This window comes from Nerophis ophidion, linkage group LG14, assembly GCF_033978795.1.
Source record: "Nerophis ophidion isolate RoL-2023_Sa linkage group LG14, RoL_Noph_v1.0, whole genome shotgun sequence".
Taxonomy (NCBI): Eukaryota; Metazoa; Chordata; class Actinopteri; order Syngnathiformes; family Syngnathidae; genus Nerophis; species Nerophis ophidion.
Window position 1 is genome coordinate 45,846,292 of NC_084624.1, and position 21,080 is coordinate 45,867,371.

The following is a 21,080-nucleotide window of genomic DNA, read 5'->3' on the forward strand; positions in this document are numbered from 1 at the left end:
TACTTTGAGACAGGTTCTTAGCAGTTTTTTGTTGATTAGTTTATGTGTTAACAGCTCCATTAATATTTTTGGGGCCTCATTTATAAAAGTGTGCGTGGCTTTCATGTATTATACATGAATGTATGCTAGCAAGAGCGTAGCGAAATGCATTCCCCACAAATAAACAAATCTGATTTGGAACTTTTTCCACCTCAAAAAGGCTAAAAGGTTCAGGTTTACAAACAATAAACAAATAACCAATCTTTTAATTTTCCTGAGGGAACTCTCCCGAAGGAATCAATGAAGTACTATCTATCTAAGCACGGTAAAGATTGGATGGTTTAGTGAGGTTCCAAGATCGGCCCTGCGGGGGTCGGCTCCGGGTCTGGTGGTCTCTAGAGGTAGTACAAGTCATAACAAGGTTTCCGTATGTAGACTTGTGAAAGGATCATTAGTGTTTTGCCACCGGGGAGCAATGCGGGAGGCTTCCTGCCCAAGCAAAAAGGTTGAAGCCACACCCCTGCACCGTGTTCTACGTGTTCTATCTCGGGACATCCTCTTTGACGCAAGCCTCCCACCAGAGGACGAGAAAGGTTTCAATGTCTGCCGATTTGACTGCAAGGTAGATATTCAAATCAGACTCCTCTGAATCGAATTGTCGAACAGTTGGCTGTTCTAAGACACTCTACTGGATAGATTAAAATTTGACTAAACTCCTTAAAAAGATACATTTATGAATAGGCCACCTGGATAGATCAGTGTCTGAAGTAACTTGCTTTCTGATTTTCTGAAACAATTAGCTCTTGTGTGATCTTCATTGATGGATAATATAATTTGACCAATCTTTTTGGAATTTTATTTTAGAATACATTTTTTTTGACTGGTCTACCTGAACAGTGTCTGAAGTTACTTGGATTGCGGTTAGGAAGAACTCCCTGGAATGATCTGTTTTTGATGAATCTCGGAGGGATGATCATTACTGCTAGAAAAGTTCTGCTTTTGCCTGGGCTTCCTAAATAGATCATTTTCCGAAGTTAATTGATAAAACCTCCTAAAATGATCTGTTCTTGAATAAACTTTCTGGATGGATTAATGTTAGACGGAACCCTCTAAGAAGTAGCTTTGATTCTTTGGTCTCGAAAGCCGGCCCAAAATAGATCATTTTCTGAAGTAACTTTGATAGAACTTCCTGAAATGATCTGTTCTTGACTAAGCTTTCTGTATGGAATAAAGTTTGACAGAACTTTCAAAATAGTACCTTTGATTCAATGATCAGGAAAGCCGGCCCAAAATAGGTAATTTGCCGAAGTAACTGATAGAACTTCCTGAAATGATCCGTTCTTGACTAAGCTTTCTGTAAGGATTAAAGTTTGACGGAATGCTCTAAAAAGTACCTTTGATTCGATGGTCACGAAAGCTGGCCCAAATTGAATCATTTTCTGAAGTAACTTTGACAGAACTTCCTGAAATGATCTGTTCTTGACTAAGCTTTCTGTATGGATTTTAGTTAGACGGAACCCTCTAAGAAGTACCTTTGATTCTTGGATCTCGAAAGCCGGCCCAAAATACATAATTTTCTGAAGTAACTTTGATAGAACTTCCTGAAATGATCTGTTCTTGACTAAGCTTTCTGTATGGAATAAAGTTTGACAGAACTTTCAAAATAGTACCTTTGATTCAATGATCAGGAAAGCCGGCCCAAAATAGGTAATTTGCCGAAGTAACTTTGATAGAACTTCCTGAAATGATCCGTTCTTGACGAGGCTTTCTGTAAGGGTTAAAGTTTGACAGAACGCTCAAAAAAGTATGTTTGATTGTCACGAAAGCCGGCCCAAATTGGATCATTTTCTGAAGTAACTTTGACAGAACTTCCTGAAATGATCTGTTCTTGACTAAGCTTTCTGTATGGATAATAGTTAGACGAAACTCTCTAAAAAGTACCTTTGATTCAATGGTCACGAAAGCCGGCCCAAATTGAATCATTTTCCGAAGTAACTTTGATAGAACTTCCTGAAGTGGTCTGTTCTTGAATAAGCTTTCTGGATGGATTGAAGTTAGACGAAACTCTCTTAAAAAATACCTTTGATTCGATGGTCACGAAAGCCGGCCCAAAATAGATAATTTTCTGAAGTAACTTTGATAGAACTTCCTGAAATGATCTGTTCTTGACTAAGCTTTCTGTATGGAATAAAGTTTGACAGGACTCTCAAAATAGTACCTTTGATTCAATGATCAGGAAAGCCGGCCCAAAATAGGTAATTTGCCGAAGTAACTTTGATAGAACTTCCTGAAATGATCCGTTCTTGACGAGGCTTTCTGTAAGGATTAAAGTTTGACAGAACGCTCAAAAAAGTATGTTTGATTCGATGGTCACGAAAGCCGGCCCAAATTGGATCATTTTCTGAAGTAACTTTGACAGAACTTCCTGAAATTATCTGTTCTTGACTAAGCTTTCTGTATGGATAATAGTTACACGAAACTCTCTAAAAAGTACCTTTGATTCAATGGTCACAAAAGCCGGCCCAAATTGAATCATTTTCTGAAGTAACTTTGATAGAACTTCCTGAAGTGGTCTGTTCTTGAATAAGCTTTCTGGATGGATTGAAGTTAGACGAAACTCTCTTAAAAAATACCTTTGATTCGATGGTCACGAAAGCCGGCCCAAAATAAATCATTTTCCGAAGTAACTTAGATAAAACTTCCTAAAATGATCCGTTCTTGACTAAGCTTTCTGTATGGAATAAAGTTTGACGAAACTCTAAAAGTTCCTTTGATTCAATGGTCATGAAAGCCGGCCCAAAATAGATAATTTTCTGAAGTAACTTTGATAGAACTTCCTGAAATGGTCTGTTCTTGAATAAGCTTTCTGGATGGATTATAGTTAGACGGAACTCTCTAAAAAGTACCTTTGATTCGATGGTCACGAAAGCCGGCCCAAAATAAATCATTTTCCGAAGTAACTTTGATAAAACTTCCTGAAATGATCCGTTCTTGACTAAGCTTTCTGTATGGAATAAAGTTTGACGAAACTCTAAAAGTTCCTTTGATTCAATGGTCATGAAAGCCGGCCCAAATTTGAATCATTTTCTGAAGTGACTTTGATAGAACTTCCTGAAGTGGTCTGTTCTTGAATAAGCTTTCTGGATGGATTGAAGTTAGACGAAACTCTCTTAAAAAATACCTTTGATTCGATGGTCACGAAAGCCGGCCCAAAATAAATCCTTTTCCGAAGTAACTTTGATAAAACTTCCTAAAATGATCCGTTCTTGACTAAGCTTTCTGTATGGAATAAAGTTTGACGAAACTCTAAAAAGTACCTTTCATTCAATTTTCATGAAAGCCGGCCCAAAATAGATCATTTTCTGAAATAACCTTGATAAAACTTCCTGAAATGATCTGCTCCTGACTAAGCTTTCGGTATGGATTAAACTTTGACGGAAGTCTCTAAAAAGTACTTCTGATTCGATAGTCACGAGAGCCAGCCAAAAATAGATAATTTTCTGAAGTAACTTTGATAGAACTTCCTGAAATGATCCGTCCTTGACTAAGCTTTCTGTATGGATTCAAGTTTGACGAAACTCTAAGAAATACCTTTGATTCGATGTTCATGAAAGATGGCCGTAACGAGCACTCAGCGTTTTCTCTAAGTTCTCATCAGTATTCTGATTATTCTTATTTGTACATAGGTACACCTGCTATTTTTGCCACATTACAAGAAACTCTTCAAACTGATTCAGCGTCAAAGCACCCTTAAGTCACAGGAGCTCTTTGCTGAAGTAGCAGGTATACAACCGAGATGTGTTAAACAAACTGAAATGAGTTGTTGAGAGATGCGGCGCTGCAATTGCGTCGGACCACTTGACCGCAATCACAATCAATGCGGGGACGTCAAGCCTGCTGTTGGACAATCAACAGAAAGAAAGAAGAGAAGGAAGGAGGCGAAGGAACGGCGTCTTATAGAGTTCGGCCTCGTTAGGAGTTTACGCCTTGCGCCAGCGTCTGTGACTATGCGATGGTCGAAGGCAGAGTGAGAGAAAGGGGGCGTCTGACAGCAAAAAAAAAACAAAGAAGAGATTATCCTACGAGGGAAATGCAAGACAAAAGGGAAAAAAGAGGTGGAGTGGGAGGAGGGGAGAACAGGGATCTGTTAGAGCGGCAGCAATGCTTAATTCCTTTGCAGGGGTTCAAAAAGAATGTGTGTGTGTGTGTGTGTGAGTCACTAATAACCTGAGAAAGGAATGTACACAGAGCACCAACACACCAGCGCACTTGCGTTCCTGTTACCGGGCTGACATTTTCTCTCAGCTCCATTGTTCCCTGCACCTCGCTCACCTTGACATCAGAGGCAGCAGGACTCATTACCAGTTGGCAAGGGGATGAAAGGAGCTGATGGAGGGAGGAGGAGGGGGAAGAAGCCCGAGGTTGCACCACGTCCATGAACAAAAAAAAAACTCTCCGTTTGGACACACCGTTATGATGCCTAAATGTATTTGCTAGGGTACACTCACGCTAGGCAAACCGTGCCGTGCTAGACTTGGCCCTCTCTCTCTCTCTCCGTGTTACTGCAATTTCTCCGATTTTGTGGAACATCTCCAGTCTTATTTTGAGTCGTCGTGGTTATTTTTTGGTGCTGGGTTGCGGCTGACGATAACTGCATGCGATAGGAGTGATCGCATCAGTGGGTAATAGGCAAGGGTGCCGTGGGTTTTGACTTCTGGATTCTTTGGAGTCTCTATTTCTGATTTCATTCAGAACCTGTGATCCGCATTTTGCACATAATCACATGCCCTTGGTTTGTTTCTAAAATAACTACTCAGCTCATCCGTACGGTACCCTGAGCCACTCTGTACTTAATTCCAACATCCACATTTACAGTTGACGCCTCGACATGACCATATGTCGACGACAGAACTCAACTGTGTTTACTACCTGGCGTCTGGTAGTTGAGCCGTCTCATCTCCACGGGGTCGGAGGAGTTGGCCAGCAGGGAGTCTTTCACCCCACCTGAGTGCTCGTCCTTGGGCAGAGGCGACGCCCGCTTCCTGAGGGGACAAACGACAACAACATCAACAACGCTGCGTTAATTGCGTCCCACTGACACGCTTGTTCATCAAGCTAACTGGAAACGATGAGATTATCAAATGCGACGCTGACATTGTTTTTGAAATGGCAGGAAAACTGAAAACGTCCAATAGGGATCGCTAGCGGACTGAATTACCTGGTTTGACTGAACTTTCTGTAAGGATCTGTTATTGATTAATACGCCTGGAAGCATTACACATAGTTTGACTGAACTTCCTGTAAGGATGTGCTCTTGTCTTGTCTAGGTTGGTTTGAATTTCTGAGAAAAATCGGTTCTTGACTGATCTTCATGGATGGATTATAGTTTGACCTTCTTAACATTACCGCCTAGATCAGGGGTCGGCAACCCGCGGCTCAGGAGCCGCATGCGTCTCTTTGATCACTCTGATGTGGCTCAGCTGTATACCTACCGGCTCCCCCATTTTTCCGGGGGGTTTCCGCATTTCAATGCCTCTCCTTGAAATCTCCCGAGGATAATATTCTCAGATTTCCATTCGGACAACAATGTTGAGGGGGTGCCGTGATGACAATAACATTAACGCTCTCTAGAACATGCCGTCGGGTGAGCCCTCATGTAGTGTGCGGCTGCCATTATCACGCTCAAGTGACTGCAAGGCATACTTGCTCAACAGCCATGCAGGTTACACTGAGGGTTGTGATATAAACAACTTTAACACTCTTACTAATATGCGCCACACTGTGAACCCACACCAAAGAAGAATGAAAAACACATTTCGGGAGAACATCTGCACTGTATCACAACAAAAACACAACAAAACAAATACCCAGAATCCCATGCATCCCTAACTCTTCCGGGCTACATTATACAACCCCCCCCTGTGGTAGGAGGATGGGGGGGTGTATAATGTAGCCCAGAAGAGTTAGGGATGCATGGGATTCTGGGTATTTGTTTTGTTGTGTTTATGTTGTGTTACGGTGCGAATGTTATCCCGAAATGTGTTTGTCATTCTGGTTTGGTGTGGGTTCACAGTGTGGCACATATTAGTAAGAGTGTTAAAGTTGTTCATTCGGCCACCCTCAGTGTGACCTGTATGGCTTTTGAACAAGTATGCCTTGCAGTCACTTACGTGTGTCTGCAGAAGCCACATACAATATGTAAATGAGCTGACAAGCTTTTTTTTACGCTTGTAGTGTGAAGTGAATTATATTTATATAGCGCTTTTTCTCTAGTGACTCAAAGCGCTTTACATAGTGAAACCCAATATCTAAGTTACATTCAAACCAGTGTGGGTGGCACTAGGAGCAGGTGGGTAAAGTGTCTTGCCCAAGGACACAACGGCAGTGACTAGGATGGCGGAAGCGGGAATCGAACCTGCAACCCTCAAGTTGCTGGCACGGCCACTCTACCAACCGAGCTAAACCGGTTGGTAGAGGGTATTAAGCGCAATGTCATCACAAAACGCCCTTAATATCGTCGTTTGGGTGAAAATCAGCAGACATTTCAGAGAACAGTTGCCCTGAAAGTTGGGAGTCCCTCGGATATATTGGGATGGTTGGCAATTGTGATATTGCCAAGCGGCATTCAATTAAAACTCGCGGGCCGCACTAATATTACATTTTCATATAAAGGTGCGGGCTGCATGTCTGAGACCCCTGGTTTATAGATAGCACAAAGCAAAAAAAAAACTTTGTACGCTGTGTTATTTAATTTTAAATTTCAAAAGAGTTTTGTGGCTCCCATTGTTTTCTTTATTTTGTGAAACATGTCAAAATGGCTCTTTGAGTGGTAAAGGTTGCCGACTCCTATCCGTGTCTGAAATAACTTTTGGGTCAGAGACCAACTGTAGCCTGTGAAAGATCAGTGCATGATTGAACTTACTGTAAGGATACTTTGAACTTCCTTAGGCTTTTGACTTAACTCTTTAGCCAGACCTTGGATCTTCACGTACAGGAAGAATTGGGGTTTAAATTACTCCCTTAAATTGTCTATTTGTGGGTGATCTTCCTGGGTGGATATTGTGGTTTGATTTAACACTTTGAAGTCACTTTGTCTCAACTTCTGGAATGTATCTCAGTTTAATTAAGGAATCTATTTTTGACTAAACTCCCATGATGGACCCGTGTTGGGTATGACTCTGTGTAATCATCTGTTCTTGACTGGCCTTCCCTGGGGGTCTTTTCCCCATCTCCTTCACACAAGACTGTGTGTTCAGGACTCCTTGGGACAATCAACAGTTGTAGAATACCAGGGCATTACCCTAATTGGTCCCACAAGTGTTGAATTGCTAGAAAGTCCATCATTTTCCGGGAGTGGTCTAAGGCTTGGTGCGTCTGCTACTGGATATATGACAGCTGTTGTGTGTGCATGTGTGCGTGTGATTTTCTCAGTCGTGTGTACGTGTGTGCCAACAACACGTTTGTGTTTACAGGCTTTCCAGATTGAGAGGAAAACAGGCGGCTGCTGTAATTAGCTCATCAGCTGGGTGGCACAGCCCCGGGTAATTAAGGCCGGTTCTACAGCACCTGTGCCGCCTAGCCCGGCACGGTGAAACCTGGCTCAGCTCAGCACAGCGCTGCTGGGATCAGTCGAGCGGAACTCTGTCTGTCAGGCGTACAGACGAGACGGACCGTGCACATTGTAAATCTCAGGCGGTAGACATCTGGTGGCAAGCCCACACATACAAGACCTCTGACTGCAAATGGAGACAGGAAGGAAGCAGCACAAGGGGGACGCCTTGTGGAAATTTCACATCTCATTGCGCTCTATTTGTGAGTGGCGAGCCCCGCCTTTTAGGGCGTCTGCTGCCGCCTGATGCGCAGAGAAGACGTGCGGCGGGTGGCGGAATGAACTCTGTCCGCCACCTCAGGCCTCAGCGCCACCTGTTGTGTTGTACGGGGGAGGCTTAAGCTAATGCAAGAGGCGTGACGGCTAATGTATGACAAGAATCTCTTCCTCCCTTCCTCTGTGAGTTGAGCCAGCCTGTGTGCCCCTTTCCCTGGATAGAAGGGGGCGCAGTTGGTGACTCTGGAATGTGTGCTCTGCGGCCTTCAATCAGGATCCATTCGACAAAGAACAAATGGCAATGACGTCTAACTTTCAATCATCCCATCTTGCTGATTGTATTGTCCCAGATGTCCCGGCAAGAAATCTGCGTTCAAATAACTCCGGCTTATTAGTGATTCCCAGAGCCCAAAAAAAGTCTGCGGGCTATGGAGCGTTTTTTATTCGGGCTCCAGTCCTCTGGAATGCCTTCCCGGTAACAGTTAGAGATGCTTCCTCAGTAGAAGCATTGAAGTCCCATCTTAAAACTCATTTGTATTGACCCCCCTTTTAGACCAGTTGATCTGCCATTTCTATTCTGCTCTGCCCCCCTCTCCTTCGTGGAGGGGGGGGAGGCACAGGTTTGGTGGCCACGGATGAAGCTTTGGCTGTCCAGGTTCGGGACCCAGGGTGGACGACTTGTCTGTGAATCGGTTGGGGACGTCTCTGCGTTGCTGACCGCTAGGGATGGTCTCCTGCTGGCTCCACTATGGACTGTACCCTCACACCATTATGTTAGAGCCACTATGGACTGGACTCTCACATTATTATGTTAGAGCCACTATGGACTGGACTCTCACACCATTATGTTAGAGCCACTATGGACTGGACTCTCACATTATTATGTTAGAGCCACTATGGACTGTACCCTTACACCATTATGTTAGAGCCACTATGGACTGGACTCTCACATTATTATGTTAGAGCCACTATGGACTGTACCCTTACACCATTATGTTAGAGCCACTATGGACTGGACTCTCACACTATTATGTTAGAGCCACTATGGACTGGACTCTCACACTATTATGTTAGATCCACTATGGACTGGACTCTCACACTATTATGTTAGATCCACTATGGACTGGACTCTCACACTATTATGTTAGAGCCACTATGGACTGGACTCTGACACTATTATGTTAGATCCACTATGGACTGGACTCTCACACCATTATGTTAGAGCCCCTATGGACTGGACTCTCACACTATTATGTTAGAGCCACTATGGACTGGACTCTCACACTATTATGTTAGAGCCACTATGGATTGGACTCTGAGACTATTATGTTAGATCCACTATGGACTGGACTCTCACACTATTATATTAGATCCACTATGGACTGGACTCCCACACTATTAACTAGATCCACTATGGACTGGACTCTCACACTATTATATTAGATCCACTATGGACTGGACTTTTACACTTTTATGTTAGATCCACTATGGACTGGACTTTTACACTATTATGTTAGATCCACTATGGATTGGACTCTGAGACTATTATGTTAGATCCACTATGGACTGGACTCTCACACTATTATGTTAGATCCACTCAACGTCCATTGCACCGGTCGCCCGGGGTTGGGTCCCCACATCTGCGGTCCCCTTCAAGGTTTTTGTCATTGTCATCCAATTGGGTTGAGTTCTGTCTGTGCAACCCTTTGAGACACTCGTGATTTAGGGCTATATCAGTAAACATTGATTGATTGATTGATTGACTGACGTCTAAGGTCTAAAGGATATACTGTAAGTCCATGTTAGTGTGTACAAGTGTGTGTGCAGTAGGCGGCATGCTTAACGAGGTGCCCTTTGTTAAGAATCTTGCCTACGCGGAAGCTAAAAGCGAACGAACGGGGGTCTCTTTGGAAAATGTCAGCTTTAAAGATGGGAACGGTTCTTCCTCCAGCAGTTTCCCTGGCCTGGCATTTACTTCACAATGACCAACTCTGCTGCGTGTGCTGCCTTGGCATACAGGAAAAAGGAGGCGGTCATGAGGTCGCATGCTAACACCGGACAGATAATGCAACACAGCACAGCACACAGGACGATGTGACGAGACACACGGTCACCACACGTGGATCATGCAAAGGTAAGCCGAAACCCTCCGCGAAATCCCAGGAACAACTCCCGTGACCTGGGACTCCCTTTGACCTGCGGCGGGAGTCTGCCGCTCTTCACGTCCCGGTAAGTTTGACTCGACGCAGCAATATGTGCTCTCCCGGAGGGAGGTTTTGTTGCATTGTTTTTTTTTGGGGGGGGGCGAAGCAGCGGACCTGATAACTGCAGTGAATATTTGGCTGATGTCACAACACGAATGGAAGAAGAAAAAAAATATGACGGATGAGGAGTGACGGTACCCACCTTTCCTGCTTGCTGCGTTCATATTAAGCAAAGAAAAGAAAGGAAGGGGGGAGGTTATTTAAACCAACTCATTTGGAATCACAGCATAAAGGTAAGAACCTCATCAGGGTTTGGTCTTGGCAAATGCGGCAGGTAGCAATAACTAGAATTGCCTGTCTGGAATGCAATTATTCCCCCTCGCGTGTTTATTGGCAGCCAGCCGTAGAAAATAAAACGGGCTCACAGCTTCCAGTCTACACTCCCTCCTGTCAATCTCTTTACACGGGAAGGAGGGGAAAAACAGGAGCTTCAATGGTGCTCAGCGGTCGGTCGTTATAAAGCCCGTTATCAAGACCGCCTCCTGGAGATGGAGCAACGGACTGCTTGAGAATGACCGTCACGACGATTTGTACCCGTTATTTATGGAGCGTCACATGGGAGAGAATGAAATAAATAAATACATCCGTCATTTATTAAGTAAAATTGGAATTTCATACATAAATGTGCCATTAAATAACTGTCAATAAATAAGTCTCACCTTAAAACTCATCTGTATACTCTAGCCTTTAAATAGACCTCCTTTTTAGACCAGTTGATCTGCCGCTTCTTTTCTTTTTTCTCCTATGTCCCCCCCCTCCCTTGTGGAGGGGGTCCGGTCCGATGACCATGGATGAAGTACTGGCTGTCCAGACTCGAGACCCAGGATGGACCGCTCGCCTGTGTATCGGTTGGGGACATCTCTCCGCTGCTGATCCGCCTGCGCTTGGGATGGTTTCCTGTGGGCGGGACTCTCGCTGCTGTCTTGGATCCGCTTTGAACTGAACTCTCGCGGCTGTGTTGGAGCCACTATGGATTGAACTTTCACAGTATCATGTTAGACCCGCTCGACATCCATTGCTTTCGGTGCCCTAGAGGGGGGGGGGTTCCCCACATCTGAGGTCCTCTCCAAGGTTTCTCATAGTCAGCATTGTCACTGGCGTCCCACTGGATGTGAATTCTCCCTGCCCACTGGGTGTGAGTTTTCCTTGCCCTTTTGTGGGTTCTTCCGAGGATGTCGTAGTCGTAATGATTTTTACAGTCCTTTGAGACATTTGTGATTTGGGGCTATATAAATAAACATTGATTGATTGATAACTGTAGTATTGTCACAATAATTGTATCCAATTATTGGATACAAGAAGAAGGCTTGTAAAACTCCACTGTGTAGGATGGGAAGCAACATGAAGGTGTTCTGTTTCTTTCATGTATTGTAATCAACAGAAAGATATTGTTTTGACCCAAGAGCTACAAAGCGAAAAGGAAGCAGGACCCGACTCCCCTAAAGGGACCTTAACACTTATCAAAATTGCACAAAACTGCGTGCACAAGAATCCCTTTACTTACCACTGTAATTACCGGACTACAATACTCTTCATTCAATGACTGTAAATAATGTACAAAATAATGTAAAAACAATTTACTTACCACTATAATTACCAGACTACAATACGCTTCATTCAATGACTGAAAATGTAAAAAATTATGTAAAAACAAGAGTATAAAGAAGTCACACTGTTCTTCTACCTTTGTTCATATTACTGTCACTACTCAACTGCCAAAGAACTGTAGACACCTTAATAGTTGTTGCTTCATATACTGTTATACTATTTGATATTGCACCGGTACTGTATTTGACGGCTGTACTTCTACTTGTACTGATACCTCTACCATAACTACTGTGACTTATTGTGCAAGTTAATTGTCTTGTAATTAATGTACATCAGAGCTATTCAATTTTTTTTGTATTTTTGTATTTAGTGTATTTGATTCTGCAACTAGTGTTTGGATCCCATTGTACGCAATATCTGAAGAGCATGGAAAAAAATAATTTCACTGTGGTGTACTCTGCATGTGACGAATAAACTTTGAACCTTGAACCTCTTATTTGAACTGTTTGACAACCTTTTCTGTGAACTGTTTACCACCTTTTCTTTGAACTGTTCTGTAACCAAAGGCGATGGCTGTTTATGACCCCCGTGCCTTAGAAACGGCTGTTGCCATGTAATCAGGGAAAGGACAAATAAAAGAGGCGTACAATCTATTGTCAGAGCGTAGTGGAGACTGTACAAGAGTACAGCCCAGACGTCTCTCCTCAATTGAGCCAAATTTGATTCTGTTTCTGATAATTTGGTATTGAATAAATTAACAACACATTCAATTACACATGTATGTATTCAATTCCAATTTTAATTCATTAATTACATATTTGATTAATTATTTGAAGATGTATTTTTTTATTTCATTCTCTACCATTCGACCATCCGTAATTGTCATCATTATTAGTTGTTAGTGATGTACAAAAGCAAGTTTTGATCCATATTGTAAAGGCTGTCTTACTGTTGGCATTTTTGCAACCAATAAGAAAACATTGCCAAAAAATTTTCTAAATAAAATAATAAAAGACTTACTTCTTAAAGAGCAGGATGGCGATGACGATGCTGATGATTAGGACTACGGCAAACACCGGGCCCAAGACCCATAGCATTTCCGTTTGCTCCGGCCCCTGAGCCAGAGACTGCGTTGTGACCTGGATGGGGTCCGAATATGGACTGGCCGAATATGTCATCTGTGTGGAGGGGAAAAACACAACATGAGATATGAATTTTTGAACAGCAGAAGCTATTCACAAGTCAACTGAAGATAGAAACATATAAAATGAATAAAACATACAGTATTCATTAAACACATGCTCTAATTACAGCTTGGACATAACTGCCGTGATAGTCTGAGGAACACTGTGTTGTACAACACTGCAGCACGAGAACTGATGATGTAATTATGGTAAGGAGCAATGTCAGAATAATTGTATCTAAGTTATCACAAAAATTTGTGTTTCAATTAGTTGCCGGCGAGAGGACGAAAGCTGTCTTAAATCCTACCAAGCAGGCGGCTTGTAAAACTCCAGTGTAGATGGGAAGCAACATGAAGGGGGTTCTGTTTCTTTCATGTATTATAATCCACAGAAAGATATTGTCTTGACCCCTTTGAACTGTTTTATCACCTTTTCTGTGAACTGTTTTACAACCTTTTCTTTGAACTGTTCTGTAACCAAAGGCAATGGCTGTTTACGACCCCCTCCCTGAGAAACAGCTGTTGCCATGCAATCAGGGAAAGTCCAAATAAAAGAGGAGGCGTACAATCTTTCGCCAGACGTCTCTCCTCAATTGAGCCAAATTTAATTCTGTCTCTGTTTAATTCCTTGCTTGTTTAATAGATGTCATCAGTGTTTGAACCTGACAATTAATTAATTTATTCACAATTTGAATATTTATTTCACAATTTAATGACTTGTTTCACGATTCAATTATGTTTACAATTTAATTAACTACTGAATTGTTTATTTTATGAAGTTCATTAATTCATCTGAGCTGTCAAACTCAGCTGTCAAAGTGAGTAGGGGGGTCCTAACACCTGATTGGTTACCTGCCACTTACGACTTCGACCTCGGTGGCAGAGGAGCATTGGTCGATATCTTGGTCGGAGAGTGCAAGAATAACAACATCTTCTAATAATTCTTCGACTTTAACATACTTTATAGAAGTCTAAAACAGGCCTGTTCAACTGGTGGACTTGGGGCCAAATAAAAGAGGAGGCGTACAATCTTTCGCCAGAGCGTGATGGAGACTGTACAAGACTACAGCCCAGACGTTTCTCCTCAATTGAGCCAAATTTAATTCTGTCTCTGTTTTATTTTTTTGCTTCTTGTCTTGTTTAATAGACGTCATCAGTATTTGAACCTGACAAGCAAACTGCTCGGTCAGCATTAATACGTGTAGTGCTGATGAGTTCATTGTAAAGAACGATTTCAGTTTTGGATGCTGGGCTCTCATCATACCTAAAATGCATCTACGGCCATTCTGTGGTGTTCCTAATAAGGGGTATATCAGAGGTCGTCTACAGCCGCAGCTCTAAGACTACATTTTTTGACCTGAGGTGACCCCCAACAGGTATTTGCTTTTGTAGATCACACGCCAGGGGACTATAGGAGAATAGGCTCTAAGCTGAATAGAGGCGCTAGGTATTTATGGTAATTCTGAGAGAAAATCCTCCCATCCCATTATTCATTGAATGACAAACATTGATAAAAAGGCAAATTTAGCGCTCAAGTGGGCGACCATTTTTTTTGTAACCATAAAATTCTAAGTACTTTTTACCGTGAATTACTGTATGGAACATTATACCACTGTTATTTTTTGGGTAAAAAAATTTCTGGCAACTCAATAGTAACATTTTAAGTATACAAATGTTGATTTTACAGTGCGTTATTGTAAATGAAACAATGGGACCAAATTAATTTCTACTGTAAAATTCTGGTGACAGAGGCCCTGTCTACATTAAGCCGGATAACCCTTAATCGAATAATTATTTAGCCTAAACCCCGTTTCAGCCACACTAAACCATCATTTAAGGTTCCCCTTCTTGGGTAATTTTTTACACGGGGTAGGGTTGAACTGCGCCAAGGCTGCCCTTTGTCACCGATTCTGTTCATAACTTTTATGGACAGAATTTCTAGGCACAGTCAGGGCGTTGAGGGGATCCGGTTTGGTGGCTGCAGGATTAGGTCTCTGATTTTTGCAGATGATATGGTCCTGATGGCTTCATCTGGCCAATATCTTCAGCTCTCACTGGATCGGTTCGCAGCCGAGTGTGAAGCGGCCGGAATGAGAATCAGCACCTCCAAGTCCGAGTCCATGGTTCTCGCCCGGGAAAGTGTGGCGTGCCATCTCCAAGTTGGGGAGGAGACCCTGTCCCAAGTGGAGGAGTTCAAGTACCTAGGAGTCTTTTTCACGAGTGAGGTAAGAGTGGATCGTGAGGTCGACAGGCGTTTTTCTTCAGTAATGCGGACGCTGTATCGATCCGTTGTGGTCAAGAAGGAGCTGAGTCGATCTACGTTCCCATCCTCACCTATGATCATGAGCTTTGGGTTATGACCTAAAGGACAAGATCAGGGGTACAAGCGGTGGAAATTTGTTTCGGTCTCTCCCTTAGAGATAGGGTGAGAAGCTCTGCCAGATATGGTCCTGGTGGCTTCATCTTGCCAGAATCTTCAGCCCTAACTGGATCGGTTCACGGCCGAGTGTGAAGCGACTGGGATGAGAATCAGCACCTCCAAGTCCGAGTCCATGGTTCTCGCCCGGGAAAGGGTGGAGTGCCATCTCTCGGTCGAGGAGGATACCCTGCCCCAAGTGGAGGAGTTCAAGGAGGGAAGAGTGGAGCGTGAGATAGACAGGCGGATTGGTGTGTCTTCAGTAATGCGGACGCTCTATTGATCTGTTTTGGTGAAGAAGGAGCTGAGCCAGAAGGCAAAGCTCTCAATTTACCGGTTGATCTACGTTCCCATCCTCACCTTATGGTCATGAGCTTTGGGTTATGACCTAAAGGACAAGATCACGGGTACAAGCGTTGGAAATTTGTTTCGATCTCTCCCTTAGAGATAGGGTGAGAAGCTCTGCAAGATCTGGTCCTGATGGCTTCATCTGGCCAGGATCTTCAGCCCTCACTGGATCGGTTCGCAGCCGAGTGTGAAGCGACTGGGATGAGAATCTGCACCTCCAAGTCTGAGTCAATGGTTCTCGCCTGGTAAAGGGTGGAGTGCCATCTCCCGGTCGGGGAGGAGACCCTGACCCGAGTGGATGAGTTCAAGTACCTGGGAATCTTGCTCACGAGTGAGGGAAGAGTGGAGCGTGAGATAGACAGGCGGATCGGTGCGTCTTCAGTAATGCGGACGCTCTATTGATCTGTTTTGGTGAAGAAGGAGCTGAGCCAGAAGGCAAAGCTCTCAATTTACCGGTTGATCTACGTTCCCATCCTCACCTATGGTCATGAGCTTTGGATTATGACCGAAAGGACAAGATCACGGGTACAAGCGGCCAAAATGAGTTTCCTCCGCCCTTAGAGATAGGGTAAGAAGCTCTGCCATCCGGGACGAACTCAAAGTAAAGCCACTGCTCCTCCACATCAAGAGGAGCCAGATAAGGTGGTTCAGGCATCTGGTCAGGATGCCACCCGAACGCCTCCTTAGGGAGGTGTTTCGGGCACGTCCGACCGGTAGGAGGCCACATGGAAGACCCAGGACACGTTGGGGAAGTCTTGGCTTCTCTGCTTAGGCTGCCGCCCCTTGCGACCAGACCTCGGATAAGCGGAAGAAGTTGGACGGATGTTTTTACAGTTTTATTTCTTTGTTAGGAGTTTATCCACCAAAGTCCCAACAGCGGCACAAAATCAGCGCCCGTTTTTTGTTTTGTTTTCCACAGACGTCACGCCAGCGAGGGCCGAAACGTTTGATAAGGCCAAGAGAGGTGATCTCGCCAGGGATGGAGGGGGGAGGAGGGAACCTTCTCCAGGCATGCTCAGATAAATGGGGGCACGGCGGAGGACTCATTTCTTCTTCATTAGTGTGCACGCCGTGACGGACAAGGGAGGTGGGGGGCGCTGACGGCAGGGTGCGTCGCTACCTTGGTTGTAAATGAGACCATCTCCTCTGCTCCTTCGTCTTCAAATGAAAGAAGAAGTCGGAGGAGGGTTGGGGAGAATAGAGAGAGGGTGTCTGAGGTCTGAGGCGAGCCAGTTATGGCGTCTGGGGTCGGAAAAAAAGAAAAGCGAAACCGCAGGAGAGCGAGGTGGCAGATGAAGACAAGGGAGAGAGAACGGCAAAGCTTGTTGTCATTAGAGCTCTGTGTGCTCCTCACTGCACAATGTCGCCGTTTGGGGAGAGAGGAGATTGGAGGTGAGGCGACATCCACGGGTGACAGATCGCGGTCCTGGCGGGGAATTGAGCACCCAGTGTGCGGCAGGGGCGGGCGGGCTGTCAGTAATCCGGATCATTAGCGGCAGAGCGGCCCGCTCTCGGGCACACAAGCTGATATTAATTGGAAAGATAAGCGAGGATGAGCTCAAAGAGTTCTGCTGCTGCTTCGCCGCTTTCTGCCGAACTTTGCTTATCTTGTGCAACTGACGTGAACAATTTTATTGGTTATGAGGGGCTGTGTGTGTGTGTGTGTGTGTGTGTGTGTGTGTGTGTGTGTGTGTAGTGGTACACACACCAGGAAGGTCAAGTCGGAAAGGTGACGCGAACCCGGCAAGGACCAGGAAGAATATCAAATACATGTTACAGGTCCACTTAAGTCCAGCAGATGGCTGACTAAAGTCAAACAAATAGTTGCAGTAAATGATATTTATATAGCTGTTAGAATATTTATGTATATATTATCACGCAACTCTTATGCTTAAGGGCCGTTGCTATCGTTATCATCAATTGTGCTGAAGTTGTACTTTTTCTATCTGTGCAAAGGGATGTCGTCTCGTATCAGTGTTTTCGGACCCCGAATCGGCCTGCTGACTGTCAAGGGGGGAACGTCGAGTGCCGTGTCGCAGATAGAGCAGAGACAGGGCGATATCACGTGTGTCAACACATTTGCATTTCATTAATAGACCTTTAAGTAGACCTCCCTTTTTAGACCAGTAGATCTGCCCCCCCTTTTCCACGAAGGCACAGATTAGGTGACCACAGGTGACGCGCTAGCTGTTCAAAGTCGGGACCAGGGGTGGACCACTCATCAAGATGATCTCCTGCTGGCCCCACTATGGACTGGACTCTCACACTATTATTTTAGATCCACTATGGACTGGACTCTCACACTATTACGTTCGATCCACTACGGACTGTACTCTCACACCATTAACAAGATCCAATATGGACTGGACTCTCACACTATTATGTTAGATCCACTAAGGACTGGACTCTCACACTATTATATTAGATCCACTATGGACTGGACTCTCACTATTATGTTAGATCCACTATGGACTGGACTCTCACTATTATGTTAGATCCACTATGGACTGGACTCTCACACTATTATGTTAGATCCACTAAGGACTGGACTCTCACACTATTATATTAGATCCACTATGGACTGGACTCTCACACTATTATGTTAGATTCACTATGGACTGGACTCTCACACTATTATGTTAGATCCACTATGGACTGGACTCTCACTCCATTAACTAGATCCACTCGACGTCCAATGCACCGGTTGCCCAGGGGGGGGACTTCAGCGGTCCCCTCCAAGGTTTCTCATTGTATCCCAATGGGTTGAGTTTTTCCTTGCCCTGATGTGGGATCTGAGCTGAGGATGCTGTTGTGGCTTGTGCAGCCCTTTGATACACTTGTGATTAAGGGCTATTTAAATACACTTTGACTGATTAATTAATTGATTGATTGATTGATTGATTGACACCTGAGCAAGTTGAGGCAGAGGACAGGCGAGAAGGAAAACTTGCAAATGACGCCCAAAAAAAGCCAACCAATCACAGCGCGTCAACAGTCACGCAAGCAACATGACGCAAGAGCTTCTATCAGCCTTAAGCCAAGACGGTAAACACAAATGGAGGACAGGAGGCGGGTGTGTGCTGATTCGAAGGTCAGTTCTCTACGGAATTTGAGCACACACCAATTAACAGACTGCAGAGTCTTCTTCAAACCTTTTTGAAACTGCAATGGCCCTCTTATGCAGGATGAGAGGGAAGTTCATCTCAAGTACTTGAAGATACGTCGTTCAGGTCCAAGTGAATTATATTTATATAGCGCTTTGCTGTAGTGACTTAAAGCGCTTTACATAGTGAAACCCACACTGCAAAAAGTGAAATCTAAGTAAGACGAAATATCTCAAATAAGGGTGATGTTTGCTTATTTTCTGTCTGATAAGATAAATCTTCTCACAAAGCAGATTTTATGTTTGTGTTTTACTTGTTTTAAGGGTTTTGGTCCTAAATGATGTCAGTAAGATATTACAGCTTGTTGCTGAGATGTGATGACCTATATTGAGTAAAACATGCTTGAAACTATTTTTGTCCAAGTGTCCAAAACACACCCAGCAATGGTGCACAGGAAGGCTGGGAAGAAGAGTGGAAAAGGCTGGCTGAGTAACAACAATATGAACGTTACACAAGGGTTAAGGGTGTTTACCTACGCAAATTACGGAATTAAGGGTGTTTACATATGCATATTGGGGAAATAAGGCCGTGTGTATATGCAAATTATGATGGAAATGCACACGCTAACCATTTGGCATTCAGCAGCTTAAGAACAGCAGAGGAGAACAATTTGGGCGTTTAAGAACACGTCATGAATTTGAATGGACTCCTCTTAGGAAATCACTTATCTTTACCTTACGCCAATAAACATCTGTTCAGTATTTTAACATAAAAGTGTTTGATTGTGAGGCATTAAAAGACACAAAATGCAACGGGTCCACCAGACTCACAAACGCTGGCTGAGTAACAACAATATGAACGTTGCCCGGAAAATTTCTCTGCCGGTTTCTGCATCCCACGGGGATTCTTCTTTTGTGTTTCTGCACCTGCGGTTCCCACAGAAAGTTGCCACATATTTTGTCAACACTTGTCTGCTCTCCTTTTCTCGCATAGTAACATAAAAGTGATTGTGAGGCATATAAAAGCCCCAAAATGCAACGGGTCCACCAGACCCACAAACGCTGGCTGAGTAACAACAATATGAACGTTGCCCGGAAAATGTCTCTGCCGGTTTCTGCATCCCACGGGGATTCTTCTTTTGTGTTTCTGCACCTGCAGTTCCTACAGAAAGTTGCAACATTGTTTGTCAACACTAGTCTGCTCTCCTTTTCTCGCACATTAACATAAAAGTGTTTGATTGTGAGGCATATCAAAGCCACAAAATGCAACGGGTCCACCAGACCCACAAACGCTGGCTGAGTAACAACAATATGAACGTTACACAAGGGTTAAGGGTGTTTACCTACGCAAATTACGGAATTAAGAGTGTTTACATATGCATATTGGGGAAATAAGGCCGTGTGTATATGCAAATTATGATGGAAATGCACACGCTAACCATTTGGCATTCAGCAGCTTAAGAACAGCAGAGGAGAGCAATTTGGGCGTTTAAGAACACGTCATGAATTTGAATGGACTCCTTTTAGGAAATCATTCCTTACGCCAATAAACATCTGTTCAGTATTTTAACATAAAAGTGTTTGATTGTGAGGCATTAAAAGACACAAATTGCAATGGGTCCACCAGACCCACAAACGCTGGCTGAGTAACAACAATATGAACGTTGCCCGGAAAATTTCTCTGACGGTTTCTGCATCCCACGGGGATTCTTCTTTTGTGTTTCTGCACCTGCAGTTCCCACAGAAAGTTGCAACATTGTTTGTCAACACTTGTCTGCTCTCCTTTTCTCGCACATTAACATAAAAGTGTTTGATTGTGAGGCATATCAAAGCCACAAAATGCAACGGGTCCACCGGACCCACAAACGCTGGCTGAATAACAACAATATGAACGTTACACAAGGGTTAAGGGTGTTTACCTACGCAAATTACGGAATTAAGGGTGTTTACATATGCATATTGGGGAAATAAGGCCGTGTGTATATGCAAATTATGATGGAAATGCACACGCTAACCATTTGGCATTCAGCAGCTTAAGAACAGCAGAGGAGAACAATTTGGGCGTTTAAGAACACGTCATGAATTTGAATGGACTCCTCTTAGGAAATCACTTATCTTTACCTTACGCCAATAAACATCTGTTCAGTATTTTAACATAAAAGTGTTTGATTGTGAGGCATTAAAATACACAAATTGCAACGGGTCCACCAGACCCACAAACGCTGGTTGAGTAACAACAATATGAACTTTGCCCGGAAAATTTCTCTGCCGGTTTCTGCATCCCACGGGGATTCTTCTTTTGTGTTTCTGCACTTGCAGTTCCCACAGAAAGTTGCAGCATTGTTTGTCAACACTTGTCTGCTCTCCTTTTCTCGCACATTTGACCCTCTGATGTTCTGTGTACCTACACTCTG

General features: G+C 43.8%; 1 protein-coding gene across 18 annotated transcripts in view; it reads right to left on the minus strand.

Moving 5' to 3' along the window:
• LOC133568754 (receptor-type tyrosine-protein phosphatase F-like) overlaps positions 1-21,080 on the minus strand; it is a 621,387-nt gene that overhangs the window by 48,009 nt on the left and 552,298 nt on the right. For 11 of the 18 annotated variants that reach the window (XM_061920870.1, XM_061920869.1, XM_061920881.1 and 8 more), the window contains 2 exons: positions 12,637-12,794; positions 4,897-5,021 (listed from right to left, as the gene is read on the minus strand). In XM_061920870.1, coding sequence (XP_061776854.1) covers positions 4,897-5,021; positions 12,637-12,794 — 283 coding nt within the window. The remainder of the gene's footprint in view (positions 1-4,896; positions 5,022-12,636; positions 12,795-21,080) is intronic. The other 7 variants (XM_061920884.1, XM_061920882.1, XM_061920883.1 and 4 more) reach the window with 1 other exon arrangement.